The 22,069-nt window shown below is 43.0% G+C and overlaps 1 protein-coding gene across 2 annotated transcripts in view; it reads left to right on the forward strand.

Annotated features, from left to right (window-relative positions):
* kmt2a (lysine (K)-specific methyltransferase 2A) overlaps positions 1–18,769 on the forward strand; it is a 32,760-nt gene extending 13,991 nt beyond the window's left edge. Inside the window, exons 5-34 of one of the 2 annotated variants that reach the window (XM_026373945.2) lie at positions 97–325; positions 1,004–1,692; positions 1,793–1,866; positions 2,026–2,262; positions 2,387–2,533; positions 3,507–3,605; positions 3,914–4,034; positions 4,311–4,424; positions 4,638–4,822; positions 5,006–5,182; positions 5,546–5,656; positions 6,013–6,086; positions 7,762–7,973; positions 8,076–8,170; positions 8,249–8,386; positions 8,480–8,638; positions 8,777–8,888; positions 8,985–9,063; positions 9,151–9,311; positions 9,419–9,559; positions 9,707–12,347; positions 12,456–15,092; positions 15,273–15,341; positions 15,421–15,644; positions 16,752–16,826; positions 16,950–17,124; positions 17,233–17,340; positions 17,450–17,539; positions 17,748–17,877; positions 17,982–18,769. In XM_026373945.2, the coding sequence (XP_026229730.1) occupies positions 97–325; positions 1,004–1,692; positions 1,793–1,866; positions 2,026–2,262; positions 2,387–2,533; positions 3,507–3,605; positions 3,914–4,034; positions 4,311–4,424; positions 4,638–4,822; positions 5,006–5,182; positions 5,546–5,656; positions 6,013–6,086; positions 7,762–7,973; positions 8,076–8,170; positions 8,249–8,386; positions 8,480–8,638; positions 8,777–8,888; positions 8,985–9,063; positions 9,151–9,311; positions 9,419–9,559; positions 9,707–12,347; positions 12,456–15,092; positions 15,273–15,341; positions 15,421–15,644; positions 16,752–16,826; positions 16,950–17,124; positions 17,233–17,340; positions 17,450–17,539; positions 17,748–17,877; positions 17,982–18,257 (9,779 nt within the window). In that variant the 3' untranslated portion in view covers positions 18,258–18,769. Of the gene's footprint in view, positions 1–96; positions 326–1,003; positions 1,693–1,792; positions 1,867–2,025; positions 2,263–2,386; positions 2,534–3,506; positions 3,606–3,913; positions 4,035–4,310; positions 4,425–4,637; positions 4,823–5,005; positions 5,183–5,545; positions 5,657–6,012; positions 6,087–7,758; positions 7,974–8,075; positions 8,171–8,248; positions 8,387–8,479; positions 8,639–8,776; positions 8,889–8,984; positions 9,064–9,150; positions 9,312–9,418; positions 9,560–9,706; positions 12,348–12,455; positions 15,093–15,272; positions 15,342–15,420; positions 15,645–16,751; positions 16,827–16,949; positions 17,125–17,232; positions 17,341–17,449; positions 17,540–17,747; positions 17,878–17,981 lie in introns of both variants that reach the window. The other variant, XM_026373936.2, reaches the window with a different exon arrangement.
* The last annotated feature ends 3,300 nt before the right edge of the window (positions 18,770–22,069 follow it).

Below are 22,069 nucleotides of genomic sequence, written 5' to 3' on the forward strand. Positions count from 1 at the left end.
CTTCGGTTTGCAACAGTGTGCCATTTCATGACCAGGTCTAGAAAGTTGTATGTCTATTGTTCAGTCACTGCATCTATTGCACACCTCTTCTTACAGACAAGTCATCAGTAGCAGGCTCGGAAGAGGCAGAGCCTCAGTCCCCTCCTATAAAGCCACGAGAGACACGGCAAAAGGCCATTCAAGAAGCTCCTCCCAAAAAGGGTCGTCGGTCGCGACGCTGTGGCCAGTGCTCAGGCTGCCAGGTTCCAGAAGATTGTGGGGTCTGTACTAACTGTCTCGACAAGCCTAAGTTTGGAGGACGAAACATTAAAAAGCAATGCTGCAAGTAAGTCTCGGCTGATGTTTTAGGGAGAAATGTGTAATGTGTAAATTATGTAATTTACAGATATGGCAATGTACTGTTTTATTTTGAAGGGTAAAAGTCACAAAGTGAAAATATTTACAACATTTACAAATGTAAAGGGAATGATAGATCTCTCTTCGTAAAGTGGTGTTTTGTGGCTGTATTGTATGTTATTGTAATAACATGTAGCTTCTTCTGCAGACCAGTTAGAACAACGGCAAAATCTTCAGTCAGACTTACTTAAGTATTGTGGTTAGTAAGAAGTTGGATTGTAGTTAATCAAGGTAAATATGATGGATGGTTGTGCGTGACAGTTCTTTGGCCTATGTCAGTGTCTACAAACAGCTGTAAAACTATCGCCCTTTTTACATATGCATTCAGGGCTATGTCTTGGGAATAGGATCTGGACATTGTGTGGAGTTGTACGTTCACACATGAAGTGCACAGCAGGACAAGAACAATGTGACATGCAGAATGTAGACCATGCAGAATGTAGTTGTGTTTACAGCGCATAGAAGTAGAGCCAGTAACATGATTAGAAACTAAGCGTTATGTAAACGACCCTTCTTCCTGAAGGAGATAAGTTGTATGAAAGCAGCATACCTGGTCACACTTCAACTTAAATTTGACTTGACTTATGTGTCACATTTGTGTCTGTAGGATGAGGAAGTGTCAGAACTTGCAGTGGATGCCCTCAAAGATGTTTCTTCAAAAGCAAGGGAAAGGCAAGAAGGACAAAAAGAAGAACAAGATGTCTGAGAAAAAGGAGGGTCTCAGTCTGGTTAAAGGACCAAATTCAGAGTCTGGCCCTAAACCTACTCCTGGACCACAGAAAGAGGAGCCTTCCCGCAAAAAGAGTGAAACTCCTCCTTTAAAGCTGGGAGAGGAGAAGTCAAGACAGCAGCCTTCATCAAAGCAATCATCTCCAGCTCTTGCATCTTCCCCTGCCCCAGTCGAAGCCCCTCAGGTCCCGAGCACAGTCACAGTCCAGGCTCAGTCTCCAGCCCTGACACCGGATCCCAAACAGCTCTCAGTCATGAACACTGCCAGCGGAAAGAAGGGCCACAAACAACAGCAGCCTGTACCAGCATCCTCCTCTTCATCAACCTCCTCTTCCACTTCATCGTCGTCTTCATCCTCATCATCGTCTTCATCGACATCTTCAGCCCAGAATTCCCCCTGCCAGTCAACACAGTCTCACCAAGCATCACAGCAGCAACAACGACCTCTTAATAGTCAGACATCTTCAAAAAGAGATGCTTCACCCAAGATTCCTCTTAGTGAGCCCAAGAAGAAGCAAGAACAGTCCTCACAACAGCAGAGCTCAGCCACAGCAGTTTCAGATACAGGTACAAATATGAATTTGCACTTTTCAAAAATCTTTAAAAAAATATTTATTATTTATTTCTGCTCATCTGCTCTCTTGTGTGTACTGTTGCTTTTTTGTAGTTGAATCAAAAACGTTGAAGAAGCCTACTTCTCGCACTGTTCCTCCATTGGCTAAACCGAGACCAAAGGACAAAGTAAGAAATGGTTACTGGATGAACATTATCTAGTTGTTTTTTTGTTTTTATCCACATCATTTCTCTCCAGAACATTGTATTCTGACTGCGTACACCATGTACAATTTCTGATATTCACCCTCTTCTGTGTCTCTTCTCTTGTGTGTTTAATACGAGAAGCTGCTGACCACTAAACCCCCCAGCAGCAGTACTTTAAACTGGCTGAGCACTCCCTCGACTGGGGGCCAGGTGAAGTCCAGAGCTCCCTGCGACGGAGTGCATCGTATCAGAGTGGATATCAAGAGGGACCATGATGTGGAGAAGGTGTGGGAGGCTGGTGGCCTCAGCCTGCTCACCTCTGTGCCTGTCACTCCCAGGGTGCTCTGCTTCTTATGTGCAAGCAGTGGAAATGTTGAGGTAGAAACTGTTATCATCTTAAAAACTTTTATTGTTGCAGTAATAAAAAACTAAATTCTAACACTTGTCGTCTTTCTCCACTTCCTTTGTCTCTTCTTTCTCTTTTTTTTCTCTTGATCCACAGTTTGTCTTCTGCCAGGTATGCTGTGAACCCTTCCATCTCTTTTGCCTGGGGGAGTCAGAGCGCCCTCTCCAGGAGCAGTTTGAGAACTGGTGTTGTCGACGTTGTCGATTCTGCCAGGCCTGTGGGCGCCAGCACCAGAAAACTAAAGTAAGCTATTCAGTACATTTGTGTTCGTTTTAAAGCTTACACAAAAGAAGCTTAGTTTAGACTGACAGTGTGCAAAGGCGGAAGGATCTTCCCTAGAAAGAAGCTTGCTAGCCCTGCCAGCAGACAGCACTTAATCAGCTTCTTGGATTCCTGCCATGATTTTATTATTTAATTCATGTTCTGTGTAATATGTGCATGATGTGAGTCTGGTACGGTTGTCATTTCAGAATCTTGTGTAAACATATTGGGTCTATGCAGCCATCAACTGTCTGATGAATTGTTTTGCCCTGTTGGTTTATGTTAACAAGTTGAATGAACTATCTGATTATTGGTTTTTCAGTAACTGTAGCCAAAGTGAATGCTAAGAAAATCAATGCCCAAAGAGCCTTAAGTGGTTTATTAATTTGATTGGCTTTTATTTCTGGCCTGCTTTAGCGGTAGCAGTTCTCTGTGCTCTGGCACTCTTGGACTCCTCAACTGAGCATGGCATAAAAACCTGAAATCTCAACTCCTGCCAAGACTACTGGCATGTCAAATGCTGCAGATCTATCATATCAAACACTCATTGCTGCATGAGCATAAGTTTTATTGCACCTGTCAGTTTTTTTATACCTGGTCAAATATTGAATGTAACAGTTAATAACTTCCATCTATCCATGATCGTACCGGCTTATCTTGTAGAAGGTTATGAGGAGCTGGAGTCACCGCAATCATTGGGCAAAAGGTGGGGTACACCCTGAATAGGTCATCAGTCTAGCACAGAGTTGTTTATATGCAGCGTATGATATAGCTGCATGCCTTTGATTACAAAATAATTATTTTTACTGACATTACATGCCAAAACCACGACACACATTACCAATTTGCTGTGAACTGTTTCTTGTACATGAAACGTCAAACGTTACCTAATTATTCTAATTAATAATTTGAGATTTTAATAATCCTATGTCACTTTTGACTTCTGTCATTGTAGCAGCAGCTGCTAGAGTGCGATAAGTGCCGTAACAGCTATCACCCGGAGTGCCTGGGTCCCAACCACCCCACCAGACCCACCAAGAAGAAGAGAGTCTGGGTATGAGTGCACATCACTCTTCCTTTAGATATCCTCTCTGCCCTCTCACCTTCTTTGACCTCTCACAGTTGCACTGCTGCCTGACAAACTTTAGCATAAAGCTCACACATTTTTCTCTTACCTATCATTTTGTTCACACATTTTTTTCAACTTCTCGTGATTGTGCCGTCTACATTCTCACCCTTTCACAGGCAGTGGCTATGAAAACATTTTTGTTCACACTTTCACACCATTTAAACTTTTTAAACAACCATGAACAAGTTTCTACCATGGTTTCAGTGTCTTGTTCATCTGTTTTTTCTTTTCAGGTTTGCACCAAGTGTGTGCGATGTAAAAGTTGTGGAGCCACTAAACCTGGGAAGTCTTGGGATGCCCAGTGGTCACATGACTTCTCCATGTGTCACGACTGTGCCAAACTCTTTGCTAAAGGTAAGTGATGAGCATGTAAATCCTAGGATAGTGAGTGTAGTGAGTGTATATATTTGTGTGTGTGTGTGTGTGTGTGTGTGTGTGTGTGTGTGTGTGTGTGTGTGTGTGTGTGTGTGTGTATATATATATATATATATATATATATATATATATATATATATATATATATACCACCCTGAGAAAGGTGACAGCTGTTAAAAAGACAACATTTGAATTCAAATAATATTGCACTCAGTGGTTTAATCTCACTCTACCTGTTGCTATATTCTCTCCTAGGGAACTTCTGCCCACTGTGCGATAAGTGCTACGATGATGATGACTACGACAGCAAGATGATGGAGTGTGCTCGTTGCAAGCATTGGGTTCATGCCAAGTGTGAGAATCTGACGGGTCAGTAAGCAATAAGTCTGGTAGTATAACATAATAAAACACATAAGTTTACTAAATTTTTCTCATGAATAAAGCACTGGATTGGATATTTAGTTTTCAGTGTCTGTGCAGCTGACTGACAGGCTGCTCTCTGGGTGTCATATTGATGAGGTGCTGACAGATGATACACGTAATAGGCTCAAAAATGACTTCCCGCCTCTCGCTGTCCCCCAGATGAAATGTACGAGCTGCTGTCAAAGCTGCCAGAGAGTGTTGCCTACACTTGTACCAAATGTACTGAACGCCATCCAGCTGAGTGGAGGACGGCTTTGGAGAAGGAGCTTCAGGGCAGCATTCGCCACGTCCTTACCGCACTGCTCAACTCACGCACATCCACACACCTGTTACGTTATAGACAGGTTAGGCACACATACTGTTGCTTCTTCTTTAGTAGTTTTAATGCAAAATGCTATGTTTTTTTTGCCACTGTTACAATATTGCAAACATTTGAAAGATTTCCATTTATTCATTTACCATATTTTAGAACATTCATTCACAAACAGCTGAAGCAGCATCCACAGCTAACTCTCATTTTGTGGCAGGCGGTGAAGCCTCCAGAGCTAAACCCAGAGACAGAAGAGAGTCTTCCATCCCGTCGTTCCCCAGAAGGTCCAGATCCTCCAGTCCTGACAGAAGTCACTCCTACACCTCCCAGTGACTCCCCACCAGACCTGGAGTCTGTTGAGAAAAAGATGGATCTAGGCCGCTATAACTCAGTGGTAAATATGTTGTCTTTTGAGTGGTGTCTGGGCTTTTCTGAAGAAAAAGTGGGCATATTGTCTGCTACATTTGATTTGAAAGCCCTAAATGTGTGTGCATTAAGTATACTAAATATTTTTAGAGGACTAAATACATGTAAATAATTTCTAAATGCATGAATGATATGTGAATAATTTAATGTGGGGTCAGAATAGCGAGGGATGGCTCAGGCAGCCCTCAGATTTTTTTATGACCCCATTGCATCTCAAAATTTTTATTTAAAACAATCATAGAGAGCTATCCTAATGATCTTTCCACCAATATTCATCATCACCAACAATTCCTCTTGTGTGTCTGTGTGTGTTTGTGTTTTTCTCTCTTAGCTGGAGTTTAGTAACGACATTGTGCGAGTCATTCAGACAGCCATCAACAATGATGGTGGCCAGCCGGAGAGCAGGAAAGCCAACAGCATGGTCAAGTCTTTCTTTATTCGAGTAAGAACCTAAAATGAACTCTGTATTATAGGTTTTCTCAGCACCACACATACATTACAGTGCACCTCACAAGTATCCAGGCTTTAAAGATTTGGGGTCATCTCAAACTGTTCATGTTGTTGTTTATGAAGATTTTTTTGTGACAAACAAATTTTCATCACACATGCTTGTGATTAAAAAAAAAACAATCTTAAGCCTCTGATTAGGGTGCCTCTTTGGAAGGTACTGGTGAAGTATTTAAGTTATGGCTGTTAAGCTACAATATCATTAACAAGCATTTTACCCCAAACACAGGTTTGTGCAAGTGCTTAACAGGCTAATGTGCGACCTTTATGTCGACATGCTCTCTGTTTCAGCAAATGGACCGAATCTTCCCGTGGTTCAAAGTGAAAGAGTCAACGTTCTGGGAAAGGCAAAAAGTCTCTGCCAAGTGAGTCCCTCACACCATAGTCAGTATGAAGGGTTAGACCAATTACACAATGTTCAGTCTATAGCATCCAACTGTTCTGAGTAACTCATTACAGTTATGTAAGACATTTTTAAATTTTTTAGTATTACATTGCTCATTTAATTTTTTTTTTTTGTTTGATTTATGTAGCAGGTCGTCTAACAGTTTTGGTCTAGTAGTTTGCAAAAGAATTTTGGCATACATGTCAGGTGATAATAAAGCACAAATATTTGGAAAAAAGAAACTATTTTTTTACTTAGCTTACTTTAGCTTTAAGCAGGGCCGTGTTACAGACAGAGCTCTCAGTTTTCCCAATATTATAAAATGTGTGATGTACCATTATTTATTTATTGTTTTTTAGTTGTGGCACAAGCTAAGTTTGTAATTGCAGGGAAGAAGATATGCTTTTAATACTCCTGTAATGTGAACTCATCTAAAAACAGAGAAGAACAGCAGTTTTAACCCCAACCCTAACCCTTGGAACACAGGTCTGTAATTATTGAATTGTGTAGTAAGATGTGGTTTCTTTGGAAGCAGATTAAACATCGTCTGTATATAGGAGGCAACCAGAAAGCAGTGAACTAATATTTCTACAGTGTGTGGGCTGACTGCACTAACAAACTCTGAAGTAACAGCCAAATATCAAGATCACAATGTCATATAGTAGTAGACCAGTATAGTGGCCACTTTATTAAGTACACCAGTACAATCCAGTGCTGTCCAATAAAATCATAATAATTGTAAATCATAGTCTGCGCTATATAAGTGCAGACCATTTACAATAAATAATTAGAAGCGTAAACATTCAGAATAACCTGATTATTGCAGCAGGTTGTTAATCAGTGTCTTTATAATAATAATTAGCACCAAATATTGAATAACTTATACTGTTTAAAGAGATTAATAGAGATAATACAAGTTTATAGCCAATTTTCACTTTGTAAATGGATGGAATGGTTTCACTAATCTGTATGTTGGGTTTTTTTCACATACACACACTCATTCACTTACTTACTTACTTACTTACTTTAGCTATCAGCTTTCACAGACCATTTATTCTAGATTGTCTCCAGGCATTGTGGGAGGCAAACTGCAGTGTCACATTTCACTTCAAGGCTCTGATACATATTTGTGGTCTAATTGTGGTTTACTTGTCAGTCTATTGCGTTGTATTAGTGCTCCACTCCAGAAAACCAATGATCCATCCACCCTGTCGCCTTCATTTAATGGATGCTTCTACTATCTTATTAATATCACACCAATTACCAAGCCTTGACTTGGCGAGAACTTAACTTACCAAGCTGGATATAATTATGTATAACTGTTCACTCATCACTAACTGCTCAGACACATTTTTAAATCTTGTTGAGGAAAAAATACACACCTACACAATAAACACCCTAAAGACACTCCTTTTGATTTACTTCTTAAACTTGACTGCATGTTAGGATATTTGCACATTAGTGCGGAATTAGTATGCGTTTCATTCGAATGTAATGCTGAACTTGGTTTGGGAGTCGTCCTTGGGCTTCAGTGAAGTTGTAAACTCACATAATGACTCATGGTTTTAAGTTTTTCATTTGAATCAATGTTATTACTAAGAGGATTTCATTTTATAGTGCTTAACTCTCTATTTTATGTTGTTGTTCTCCAGCAGTGGGCTTCTCCCGAATGCTGTGCTGCCTCCGTCCCTTGACCACAACTACGCCCAGTGGCAGGAGAGACAGGAACTTTCTCGTGCTGAGCACCCTCAACTAATGAAAAAGATCATCCCAGCTCCCCGGCCCAAGACCCCTGGTGAACCAGATTCTCCAGCCTCCCCTCCTCGAGTCCCTCCCTCTTTACCCTCACCACCCCCCCTCCTACCTGGTAAACCATGAATATGTGTATAAATACTGATATGCAGGTTGTTTTTCATTTACAATTTTTCTTATAAATTTCTATAAACTTTGCTTTATGTCTTTTCTTCAGACTGTGAAGAGAGTCCAGTACTCCCTCCTCCACCAGGCGTTAGTGACAACAGGCAGTGTGTTCTGTGTCTAAAGTATGGAGATGAGAACACGAATGTAAGAAATCTGCTTAATGTCACTTTAACACATGTATGGCTGAGTCTATGTCATTCAAAACATTGTTATATGTTTCAGGAGGGTGGCAGGCTGCTGTACATCGGTCAGAACGAGTGGACCCATGTGAACTGTGCTCTTTGGTCTGCTGAAGTGTTTGAGGATGATGATGGCTCACTGAAAAATGTTCACATGGCTGTTCTCAGGGGAAAACAGCTTGTAAGACAAGACACTTTGTCCATCACAAGTTCTCATTTTATTTTTAATGTATATTTTTTGACCGACAAGTACAACCTTGTATTTTGTGTTCAGCGTTGTGAGAAGTGTCAGAAGCCAGGGGCTACAGTTGGATGCTGCCTCACCTCTTGCACCAGTAACTACCATTTCATGTGCGCCCGCCAGTGCCACTGCGTCTTCCTTGAGGACAAGAAAGTCTATTGTTCAAAGCACAGGGACCTCATCAAGGGAGAAGTAAGAAATTTTGATTTGCTAAGGCTTGCTAATAAATTTCAAACGCAGCTTTAAGTAGGTTCTTTTTTTTTAAACTTAGTAAAGCTGGTGAACAATGCCAGGCTAGGAACTGTGACTTGAGGTATGTGTTTTCTCTAGGTGGTGTCTGGATTTGAAGTGACCCGCAGGATCCTAGTGGACCTGGAGGGGATTAGTCTCAGGAGGAAGTGGCTGGCAGGATTGGAGCCTGAAAATGTCCACATGATGATTGGTAGGTGCACTGCTGGAAGATAAACGTCCATCTATCACACCATTTATTTCACTTACACTCAGTGTCTTAAATGCTAATTTAACATCATCATTGCAGGCTCCATGACGATTGATTGTTTGGGGATACTAACTGAACTCTCAGACTGTAAACGCAAACTCTTTCCTGTAGGATACCAGTAAGTTTTTTTTCTTTACTGTTTACTATTTCTCTACTATTCTCTCAACAATTGAAGTTGAAAATAAATAAAATCTCTTCTTTCCAGGTGCTCTAGGGTGTATTGGAGTACTTTAGATGCTCGAAAGCGATGTGTATATACCTGTAGGATCTTAGTTTGTCACCCTCCAGTTGTGGAGTCTGACCTGAAGAGCATGATGGCTCCAGAGGAGAATCGCACGATAGCACACAGCCCACCCCCTATAGCAGGTAACCTCCAGATTCTTCATGTTCAATGGCTCATGGTTATCATACCTGCTGCTATAATGTTGTTGTTTTTTTCTTCTTCTTCTTTTTTTTTTTTTTTTCACAATTAGATTTTCCTGATCCATTTGAATCCCCAAGGCGCTCGGACACACTTTCCCCTGCTAACACACCCAAACTCAGGGTTTACACAAGAAACCGACATCCTAGTTACCCCCCTTGTCAGCGCTCACTCTGCCCTAAGCCTTCCCCAGGTAGAAATGGCAATTTTTTGGTTTTGAAGAATTTTTGAAATGTGTTTACAATACAGATAATGTCATACCTGTGTAGAGATTATTTCTGAATAGACTTGTTTCTACAGAGTAGCTGCAATATCAATTTCTGTTTGTTTTATGTTGTAGGAGGTATGTCTCAGCCCCAAAGCCATGAGATTGGGATAGTAGGAGACCCTGTGGTAAACCCAGCCATGCGGAATATTGACTCACGTCGCCACAGCTCCCCTTCCCTTTCTCCTCCTCCCCACCAGATGAACAGACAGAAGGGGATGACCTCCCCACTTCAGATTTTGTCGCGACCCTTAACATCACCCCCTCCCCTCATCCCTTCCCCTGCCAGAGACCCTGAAAAGTCCAAACACCTGAACAAAGACTTGGCAAAGAGTCCACTCCAGAGAGATGAGGAAAGAGCTAGACTTTTTTCCACAGACAGAAACCGACAGCAACCATCCAGAGACCAGGGGTTGAGAGATGCTGACAAGGGGAGAATATCAAGTCGAGATCAAGGTTCTAATAATTCTGAAAAGAACAGATCATCCAGAGAACTTGGGCAAAAAGATAAGGGTGAACAAGCAGCCAAAGAGCCAGAAAAGAGAAGACAATGGAGTAAAGACTCTGACAGGGGGAGACCTCTCAGTAAAGATTCAGAAAAGGGGAAACAAGTAAACAGAGACTCTGATAAAGGGAGGCAAGCAAGCAGAGAGTCAAGCAATAGAGAACCAGATAAGAGCAAATCATCCTCCAGAGATCAGAGTTATAAGGACATGGAAAAAGCTAGGTCAGTCAGTAGAGATTGTAGAGATGCAGGGCTCAGGGACTCTGAGAAGCATAGACAGTATAGCAGGGAGACAGGAAAGGACTCAGGCCAAGGTAAGGACAGACCATCTAGCAGAGACTCTGACAAGGGTATACCTCTCTCTAGAGATTCCAGTTATAGAAGCACAGAGAGAAAAGACAAAGACTCTGGACCAGGGAAAAATAGTAACCTTGGCTCTCAGTCCAAACAGGCTGGAGGTGACGGTAAAAGCCCCAGACTGGCACCTGCAGGTTCAGGCCAGTCCTCCCCTCCTGTGGGCACTGCTGTTCTCACAAGTCAACAGCGAGGTAACAGCACGAAGCAGGCAGGAAAGCAAGGGAAACATGGAGGCAAAGACCAGGATTTTTCTGCAAACTTAAGTTTGTTGCCTCGACCCCGGTCCACCCCAGCTTCCAACATCCTCCAGCCTAAAGACAAGCCTAGCTCAGGGAAGGAGAGTAGTAGTGGCACTGGAAAAGTCATGCCAGCTTCACACCATAAGGATTCTGTTGTTGCGAAATCCTGCTCCTCGCAGCCTTCGTTTCAAAAGTCCAATTCACGGAAATCAAATGATTACACATCAGCCACAATAACAGCTATGAAGTCTCTGTGGCCGTCAAAGACACCAGCAGAAGATGATGGTGTAAAGCGAGGCTCGGTGCACCTGTCCGCCCCAGCTGCAGCTTCAGCTGCCAAAGACAAACACCCCAAAGTTAAGACAGCAGGCAGCAGAGAGGTGTCAATTGACCGTGAAAGAGAGAAGACTCTCCCCAACAGCAATAGCAGCAGCAAAATTCCCTATCTCAACAATAATACTAAAGCTACTGGCACCTCCAACCCACATCCTACAAACCCCAGCACACACAACAGCAGCAACAGCAAAGCTCCTGTGCTTGGAAACAGCACCAAAGCCCATGGGAAGGGGGAAAAGCATGAAAACTTAGGGGGAGACAGGTCTTCCTCGAAGAGCAGAGAAAATTACTCCTGTCCTGAGAGGAAGAACAGCTCCGGTTTGGACAACATATTGCAATTGCAGCACACTAGTTTAGTTCCAGAGAAAGGTGTAAAGACCTCTTCTCAGTCTCACACCAAACAAACATCGAACCAGCTGTCGTTGTCCTCCAGAGAGAAAAAGAAAGCAGTAAAACCCCCCACTGTACCTCTACTAAAGACCGATATCAAGACTGACCCTAATGGGACCAGCGCTGTTGGTAGTATTTCTTCCTCCTCATGTCCAGCTTCTGGTACCTCCACTGTTGCTGCTGCTGGCCAGAGCACTCGTCGCCCTGGACACCCCACTCTCTTCTCCTCACTCTCTGCCAGCAGCAGTGATAGCTCTGAATCTGACACCCAGACACAGACAGAGGATGATGATTTGCACAAGGAGGACTCACGCAGTGAGCTCCAAGATCACCACGGCCTCCTCACACAAGGCACTGAGGATGAGGGTGATGGCCCAGAAGATGACCATGAAAGAAGTATGGATGATAAACATCACGAGGATGACAGTGATGGATCAGGGTCAGCCAAGCGGCGTTACCCGCGACGCAGTGCCCGCGCTCGCTCCAACATGTTTTTTGGCCTCACTCCTTTCTATGGGGTTCGGTCCTACGGTGAGGAAGACCTTGCTTTCTACAATAGCGGAGATGCTGCTGGAGCTATGGTAAAGAGGAGGCACGGTGGCCGTAAGAAGTCAGCTGAGGGACAGGTGGATGGAGCCGATGATATAAGCACCTCCTCTTCATCAGGGGATAGTGGAGAGGATGAAGACAGTGGATTGAAACAGAGGGGTAAAGATCCTTACTATTACAACTTTACCCGAACAATAATTAACCCAGGTGAGGGTCTACCATCTATAGAAGGGATAGACCAGTGTCTTGGACGTGGTTCTCAGCTCCAGCGCTTTCTAAAAGATGAAGAGCAGCAACAGAGGGTTCAAGGAAAGACTGAAGAGGACATGCTGAGTGCTTTGTAAGTATACAGAATTATTTTAATAAAATGATTAGGTAATGTAGTGTAGTTGTGGTTATTTCTGTGGTATCCAGTAACGATTAACATCCTGTCTTTGCTGTTTAACAGGACCTTAGGGAAACAGCAGATTGGCCAGCTTGATGGTGTTGATGATGGCTCAGAGAGTGATACCAGCATCTGCACCACCAGCACCACAACCACTACTGCCACCTCCTCTTCCACCCCAAATAAGAGCACTCCTAAGAGAAGGGGCAGAGAAAGGCACACTGAAAAATCTGACTCCCATGACACAAGCAAGGAGGCTGACAGCAGCGGTGGAGCAGTAAGTGGCAACACAAGAGAAAGTCGAAAGAACCAGAAAGAAAACTGTCTTCCTCTAGGTGGTGGCGTCAAGGCTCAGCCACAGAGTCAGGGTCAAGATCCTCTTGAGGCCCAGTTGTCTCTCAGCACAGACCTGCTTAAATCAGACTCTGACAACAACAACAGTGATGACTGTGGGAACATTTTGCCATCAGATATCATGGAGTTTGTTTTGAACACACCTTCCATGTCAATGCAGGCACTGGGCCAGCAGCCTGAGCCATCCTCTTCAGAGCTTTTGCTGGATGAGAGTTATGTTGGAGTAGATGTTAACCGGCGTAAAGACATTCTGTTTGAGGACTTTTCCCAGCCACTACCTAATGCGGAAAGTGGAGGTGGGGTGGAGAGTAGTGTGAATAGCTCCATATCTGTAGAGGAGCCATATCTTCCACTGGAGCTGCCCTCTGACCTCTCTGTCCTTACCACACGCAGCCCCACTGTCAGCACAAGTCAGAACCACACTGCAGGAAGTCTAATCTCAGATACCTCAGACCGTACCATGCTGGGCTTAACCTCTGACCCTGACAACATCAGTGCAGAAAAGAGTAGAGACAAGAAGAGAGCTGGATCAGGTGTGTCACCATCAGAGAATCACCGTGATGCTGCAACTCTTCGAAACAGGGATACACAGGTCTCTGAAGGTCACATGACTCCTGAGCAGTTTATTTCCAGCCCTGCTATTGGCCAAGTGGTTGAACCGCCAGGTAACCAGGATGTTCCCAGAACTTCTGGTACTCCAGGTTTGCCAAGTTCTCCCTCTCTGCCCCTGCAGGGTCAGAAGTACCTCCCAGTATCAGCTGCAGCAGCAGGCAGCCCTAGTCCAGTCCCTGGACCAGGACCATCACAAGCACAGGTTTCCAGTCCAGCAGTCATCAAACCAGGTCCTGACAAGTTGATTGTAGTGAATCAGCAGTTCCAACCCCTCTATGTCCTTCAGACTGTCCCTAATGGTGTCACTCAGAAAATCAGTGCCACAGGAGTGATGGACACAAGCTCATCTGCAGTGCTGAGCTCTATGACGCTTGCTACAGGGTTGAATACTGGTTTGTCCCCAGCTCAGCCGATTTTTCCTGCCGGTGGCAAAGTCTTGGGCACCATGCCTCACCCCTCTCAGATTCACACCTTTGCAGGAGCAGCACAGACAGGCTTCCAGACAGGAATCCCCAGCACCACATCAGGGCTTCTCATTGGGTTGCCCTCACAACCCCATGATCAATCCCAGATTCTGGTCTCAGAAGCTGGTCGACCTCATGAGTTAGGTCCCAGTGTTGCCATAGTGTCTAGTCCCTCTTCTCTCACCTCTTCTCCAGCTGTACTTGCCTCTGCTCCTGGCAGGAAGAGGCCTATCTCACGTCTTCAGCCAAAAAAAAGCAAGAAGTTGGCCCGCTCCCGTAGCCAGCCTACTCTGGCCCCGTCTGAAGTGGGCCCTCCTAATATGACCCTCATCAACTTGTCTTCCCCTCAGATTACTGCTAGTATCCCTGGCCAACCTGGTGGCTTGGTTGAGTTAAGCACCCTCTCCACTACTCAGCGCAAGGTCCCAAATATTATCAAGAGACAAAAATCAGGGGTTATGTACTTGGATCCCACTACTCTTCTTCAACAGAGGATTCCTGGTCCTGCTCAGCCTGGTATCCTGACCCATGATTCCTCTACTCATCTTCTGCCTTGCACAGTCTCTGGTCTTAACCCCAGTCAGTCTGTGTTGAATGTTGTATCTGTGCCCCCTAGTGGTGCTACTGGCATTCTTGCACCAGGATCAGTCTCCCTCTCCACCCCTGTCCTCAGCTCTACTGATATCACAGGCCCAATTAGCAACCTCCTGTTTAAGGCAAGTCCACATAGCTTAGGTCTGTCCGATCCGCCAATGGTCCTTCAGTCTCCAGGAGCTCCTCTGATGTCACAGCTGAGTTCTCCCGTGCAGACTTCGATAGCCAGCAGCATCTGTGTCCTACCCTCCCAACAGACTCTAGGCATGACTGTCAACCAACAAGTAGAGACAGATAACAGTAATGTCCACATACAACATCAGTCTCAGTCTCACAACAGACCCCAGACTGTGGATTGCAGTTCAAATAACACTTTAGCCCCAGGCCCAGCCACACCTCTAAGCCCCGCTAAGGGACGTGTTGTTGGAGTGTTCACCCAAACACAAACCTCTGCACACTGCCAGACTAGTAGAACAACTCCTATTTCAGAACATAAGCCACCCAACTCTGCCACATTATTGTCAGCAGCAGTCACAATTTCAGGAGCAGAAAAAGGCAAACAGAAGACCAAGAGGAGCAGGCAGAGTTCAGACGTAACCAGTGGGAAAAAGCTCAAGGCTTCTCAGGCGGAAGAGCATCAGAGGAACATTGCAGGACGGTTGCCATCAAACCAAAGGTTAGACACTGTTATTTAACTTGATGCTTTAGCTGTTTCAGCATTATGTGTTCAGTTTATTTCTATCTACAGGAATAAACTTTCAGATGTGTCACATATTGTAGGACTACTAACAGTTGTTTGATGTAACTTACATAAAACACATTCCCAGTGTGAACCATTCCCTTTTTTTGCAAACAGGTCCAAAGAGCTGACCTCACCTGAACCCATGGATACCGGCAATCCTCCAGATAAGGCAGCCAACAAGAGGTATGGAGTATCAATAGTACATGCATTTTCAAATCAACAACAAAACAGTGTTCTGATTCACATCCCATTTATTTTCTAGCATGTCTGGTAAAAAAACATCCGAAGGTCCTGATTCACCGGGGAAAATCATGAGAAAAGACAAACCATCTGCAGCTGGAGGAGCAGGGTCTCTTCCTGTGGCCTTACCACCTGACCAGGACGGCAACAGCATGGATATCGGTTTGGATAGCAAACCCAAGAAGGGCATCATCTTTGAAATCTGCAGTGAAGACGGATTCCACATTCGCTGTGAAAGTATTGAAGGTGAGGAAAAAGAGTTAAATTTCTGTTTTAGTTCATGTTGTATAGTGTGTTTTATGGAGGTGTGCCATATTATACTGTCCATGAAAATCCCAGTGTAAATTTAAATATAATAAAAAGTGCTCAAGTGACATGTGATGCATTCACATACCCCAGTGGCAGAACAATGACACAACTCTCACAATGTCTAGAGTGAGAGCAGCTTGTCAGAAAGAATGAATGAGGGAGACATTATTAAGGAGAGCTCAATAAGAAGTAATGCTGTCTCAATTTTAAGTCCACATAAATTTGGACTAATTGAAAATTAAACTAACACAAAGTCCCTTTTCCTTTCTCCCCCTGTACTGTCAGTCTGCATCTAAATGAACTCAGCAAAAAAAAAAAAAACCCAAAGCAGTCAGAAAGCAGTATGCATGTAAACTCCATTCCTTGGCTACTTGAGAAAGCTGCTTTGTCTAAGTAATCTTGTAACTGTACTGAAATACATGCAAACGCATTCAAGGACAGTAGCTCATTGGAAAATTTGGATGGAAGGATGGGGGTGGCTGTGGCTCAATAGGTAGAGCAGTTGTCTGCCAATCATAGGATTGGTGGTTTGATTTCCCCCACATTTCAACTGCCTTGGGCAAGATACTGAACCCCAAGTTGCCCCCGGTGAGCCAGGTCAGCTGCATAGCAGCTCTGCCATCGGTGTGTCTGTGTGCGAATGGGTGAATGAGATGGAGTGTAAAACACTTTGAGTACCAACTGCATTAATACAATGCTGCCTGCCAGCTGTAATCACAGATTAAACATTCAGTAATGTTTTTCTATAGCTCTATAAATACCAATATTGAAAATCTGAAATATCAATATATAATTTATATAATCTAGGTAGTTAGGTAGTTTTTGCAGGAGAAACACTGTATAAACTCAACTGCATTAGGCTCAGTTTAGGTTCAGACAGAAGTTTGTGGAGCGATGCATACTCTAGTGTGTCCATAAAATGTTACGTGCATTAATTTCACATATACAAAATAAGATGACAAGTTAGTACAATCGTGTTTTTTATGCGTACCATTGTGCACGAAACACTGAGCTGTCCTTTCCTAATACCTCATCCCTTTACAGAAGCTTGGAAGTCTCTGACTGATAAGGTGCAGGAAGCTCGCTCCAATGCACGACTCCAAGAGCTCTCTTTTGAAGGTGAGGCGTCATTCCAACTAACACAGTAGAATAGATGTTATTTTTGTTCTCATCATTCCCTAAAATTGGTCTTAGTGATAAGTAAAAAAAGGTTTGAGTGAGTTCTGTCTCCATGCCTACCAGGTGTGAATGGACTAAGAATGCTGGGAGTCGTCCACGAGGCAGTGGTCTTCCTGCTGGAACAGCTGTACGGTTCCAGACACTGTCGGAGCTATCGTTTCCGCTTCCACAAACCAGAGGAAACTGATGAACCTCCAATCAATCCCCATGGATCAGCGCGTGCAGAAGTCCACCACAGGTTGGGAAAGGATCATGATTTGTATAGTAAATATGTATATGATAAGTAAATATCATCTTGTGTGTTTGTGTTTATGACTCCTGTCTATTCCGCCTGTCTATTATCCAGGAGATCTGTATTTGATATGTTTAATTTCTTGGCCTCAAAACACCGCCAGCCTCCCAAGTACAGGCCGCATGAAGATGATGATGAGGAAGGTCAGCTCAGGACTGCCAGGTCTGTTGCAGCACACACAAAACAGAACGTTACCAGTTTTACAATATTATTTTGTCATAATGGTCTCATATATTGTAAGGGTGCATCATCAAGATTTTCTTATATGCAGTGGTTGCAGGCGTGCCTCCGTGGAGCTGCCACTGACTGTGAGATTCAAAAACCTCAAGGCCACTTCCAAGGAAACTGTTGGAGTCTACAGGTTAGATCACTCACATATAACCTGTTAATCATTTATCAATCGTTTAGCTTGATGATGGATTGGTGAAATGTTGCACAACAAATGGACTTCTGCTTCTGGACTCCAGCTTAATAAATATGTAAATTTAAAGAGGAATATGGCCAAAACAAGTATTAAAAATAACAGAGACCTAAATCACATTACTGTCATTCACTATATCTCTCTGCAGGTCTCCTATTCATGGTCGAGGACTGTTTTGCAAGAAACCCATTGAAGCTGGGGAGATGGTCATCGAGTACTCTGGGAATGTCATTCGGTCTGTGCTCACTGACAAACGGGAGAAATATTATGATGGAAAGGTGAGAGGTTGTTGTTTGTTTGCTTGTTTGTTTGTTTGGCTAACCTGACTCAAAAACTACCGGGAGCATCACATATCCAACCTCTTTGTCTTGTCTCCTCAAAGGGCATTGGCTGTTACATGTTTCGCATCGATGACTATGAGGTGGTAGATGCCACAGTGCACGGTAACGCTGCCCGCTTCATCAACCACTCCTGTGAGCCTAACTGCTACTCTCGGGTCATCACTGTGGACGGCCAGAAGCACATCGTCATTTTTGCCTCTCGGCGCATCTACTGTGGAGAGGAGCTCACCTACGACTACAAGTTCCCTATTGAGGATGCCAGCAACAAGCTGCCCTGCAACTGTGGTGCAAAGAAGTGTCGCAAGTTCCTCAACTGATGCCTGTATCAAAACTATTTAAAGAGGACTGCAGGTCTGTCAAGCAGCAGTGCCACGATGTTATGAGGAAGCCCCAACTGGCGGTTTGTCGTGGCATTATGCCAAGTTTCCTGCTCTGATTCACGTAAGACCAGAGCTGCCAACAAGACACAGGCTCTCTCGGTGCCTCTGCTGCTGGTGTTGGCAGAGCACAGCAGAGACTGTGGTCGTGAGTTTTTATTGATTATGCAGGAAGGGCCATTTTGGAGGAGGGGCCATTTGTAGAAATTCCAGCATATTGTGCCTCTTTTTGTCTCATTTACGTTTGGCATGGGAAATTTCACCTTAAGAGGTGAGTTATGAAACAGTTTAGGCCTTCACATTATTGCAATATTAACTTTTATTCTCATTTAAATGAAAAAGTTGTCCCTACATATTGTGTTTTACATTGGCCCATCCTCCTTAATTTAATTTTTTAAATAAACTGTATGCTATGGTGACTAATGCTGAGATGTGAACAGAAGAAAAAAAAATCAAAGAACTTGGTTCCATTTTACACCAAAGTGCAATTTGTTGAAGGGACTTGGAACATTAATTTTACTAGATAAAGAAATTAAAAGACCTGTTAGAATTTCTTTTTTTAATCTTAGTGTCAGTTGTTGATGCACCCTGTCTGAATGTGCCCTGATGACTTCAGAGCCATTGTGATTTACTGAAACCTTCCCCTAAGCTGGCTTTTTGAAAAGATTGTAGGTGTGTACAATGAACACTGTAAATAGGAGCTGTTAGTGTGTAGCAGCCTGATGAGAGCTGTGCAGGAGGAAACACTAGGGGGAGAAGTGGCCATGGAAAGGAAGAGAGGAAAACAAGACATGTAGATTTGTTGAGAGAAGAAAAAAAAAACTGGTTATTTTTGGCCATTTATGTAAAGGGTGATATCTGAGGTTGTACTTAAGTAGACCTTTTAGTCTGACAGCTTGGTAGCTATGTAGACACATTGTTGATGTGATTTAGTCTCTGGCCTGAGAGAGCGAGGCAGCTAGAGATTCTGGTGGACTGACAGCCAAGGGACTGGAGAACCCTACTGATATGTGCTTTAGTAGACATATTTATGATTGATTTTTGGAGCTGTGATTCAGAAACAGCTGTGGCTCTGAGAGACACTTACAGACGTGTTGCAAGTTTGTGCATGCTGTTGTTGTCATCCAATTTGTTTTTTGGTAATTCTATAAGCTCAAACTTTTAAGACACGTTCCAAATTACAGCAACAAAGAGAACCAAACATCACACCCTTGAATTGAGTTTTCACACAGCTTGTTTTCTTTATAGCCTATTGTGATAACTATTACTATGGAAAATGTTTTTTATTTGTATTACGTCTTGTCTGTTATCTGTCTTTTTATTATGGACAGGGATATTATGCTTGCTTTTAAAAAAAACAAATGTAAATAATGTATATTTTTCTACAAAAAGACTCAAAAAGCACTCACTAGTGAATAGCACTTAATGAGGTATTTATATTTTTAAAAAAATCATATTTATTTTATTGCATTTTTGTAGGAAATAGAGGTTTACAAACACTAATGCTTGGTCTCTATGTTTTGTATTCCGCTGCCTTTTCAAAGTTGTTTTTATCGTAACATTATTGTTTTCTTTTTTAATTTGTAGCCTGAATGTTTCCTTTGATTCCAAAGACTGACGCTGGTCTGTGGCTTGGTCCCCTTTTAGTTCAGTCCACCAGTAGCTCTTTATCTATCTTGGGCCGTTTGGTCAGAGCGGACAGTTTTTTCATTGTTCCAGTTTTTAGCTGGCAGTATGGCAGTCGTGTGAACTATTATTATGCACTTGAGAGAGTTTAGCCTTATTGTCTCCACACCACATGACACTGAGAATCAAGTCCACTTACAGGCTTCTATCAAGGCGGTCTCACCAAAGTATGTTTTTTTATTTTGTTTTGGGGTTTGTTTGTTTTTTTGTCATTAATCAGCCGTTGGTCGACAGGCTTGCGGCCAGTTGGCAAAATATAAACTGATCACTAATGAAATCCAACCAGAAACCAATCAGTCCAAAGGGTTTGTCCCTCTGTAGACTGTCTATAACAAGGAGGTGCCTGTTTTAATGCCACCAACGTTTGTCATATCTCAGTGAAGCCACACATCAGTGCTCACCAGCATTTGGAAATCACTTTTTATTCTTTGATTCAGTCTTCTTGTGATTTGCCTTAGTTGTAAATGAGCATGCCTCTTCTCCCTTACACGCCTTCACCCCCTGCACTGAATATTTAATTAGACTGTTGAGACTGACAATGTGACTGAGGTTACTTTGAGTTACTTTGTTTTTGCCCCTTAATTAGTTAACTCATCGTTGTCCGACATTCACGCTGACTTTGTTGTCACCTTAAGGCCGTTAAAAGTTACTCCCGTACTGCCCCTGATGACACACACATAGTTTGCACTTTAGCTGTGACACAGGCACTGACTAGACATAATAACTAAGCTCTTTCTCCAGGCAGACAATGCAACTCCAGTGCTGAAACCACAAGCACAGAGACCTTAGGTCTGTGCATTAGGCCCAGAGTTTAGTCAACCCAGAGTTGGTCTTGATGACTCCTGAAAGTGGTGTTTGAGGCTCTAGCAAAGTGCACTTGACTCTTGCAACAAAGTGAAGGCAGGGACCACACCAGCAGCCCTTTCCTTCCTGAAGGTGCAGCGTGTAGAACCCTCGGCTGCACTTTTCCATTTAAGGCCCAAGATCAGCTCTTGAGGCTCCTCCACCTTGACTGTCAGGCCGGCCTTCTGGTCGTACACCTGCACCTACACTGGGCTCGCTGGGTTCTGCTGCTAAGGTCAACAATGAATGTATATTCCTCCTCCACATCACCAGGCTCTATGTGATGATGTTGATACTTTATCAGCTACGTTTGTTTTCAGTTGTTGTTTCAATATCCCTGGTAGATATGGAAGACGTGTAGATATGACCTCAAACCGGGCGGCAGCAGTTTCTTTTCAGCACCGGGCATAATACTGACGTGTGAACAGCAGCGGCATTTCTGTCTGTAGGACAACAGGTTTTTACAGGATTAGCTCCAACAGTTCACGCTAGCATCAGTGGCAACACGTTTACTGATGCCAAGGGCTCTGTCTACGACTCACTTGTCCAGATCCACTTCTGCATCTTCAGAGTCAGAAGGTTCAGTCAACAATAAGTCATTTACTTCACGGTTTTAAACGGCATATATACAGTAAGGAAATGGTCTCTGTTGTTCCTTTGGACTTTGTTCTACCACGCCACACCAGTGGCACTTCTCCGTCATTATCTGTAATTATAGTATAAATACATAACAATATTATACGGAAACATGCATAGTAATTTCTTGTACTTTAGTATCTATACAATATATGGAATGGACAGACAAACTTAGTTACAGTAGCAAAACAGCAGATTTATAATGGTTAATAGCAATGTTTCAATGTACTCTATAATGGTTTTGTGTTACAGTACTATCAGATGAAACTAACGTGCATCATTCTTTTGTATAATGATATCCAGTACCAATTTTGCTGTGCCTGTGAGTGTTCCTTCACCAGCGAGGAGCATTGCAGTTTTTCTTTTTCTTTTCTTTCTGGGAAGGAACGGTTTTTATGTGATGAGAAATGTAACTGTATTAATGTGGTTGTGTACTTCTTGAGGTCAGCCATTTGTTTTCGTTTTTGTTTAGTTTTTGTTTTGTTTTTTTGTCGTTGTTGTTTTTTTATTTTATTTTTTATTTTTCCTGGTTGTTGTAGTGAATGTTTTTCTGTTTTTACTTTGTACCTTTTAACAGGGACTTTTTA

The sequence above is a fragment of the Anabas testudineus genome, chromosome 13, assembly GCF_900324465.2.
Source record: "Anabas testudineus chromosome 13, fAnaTes1.2, whole genome shotgun sequence".
NCBI classification, from domain to species: Eukaryota; Metazoa; Chordata; class Actinopteri; order Anabantiformes; family Anabantidae; genus Anabas; species Anabas testudineus.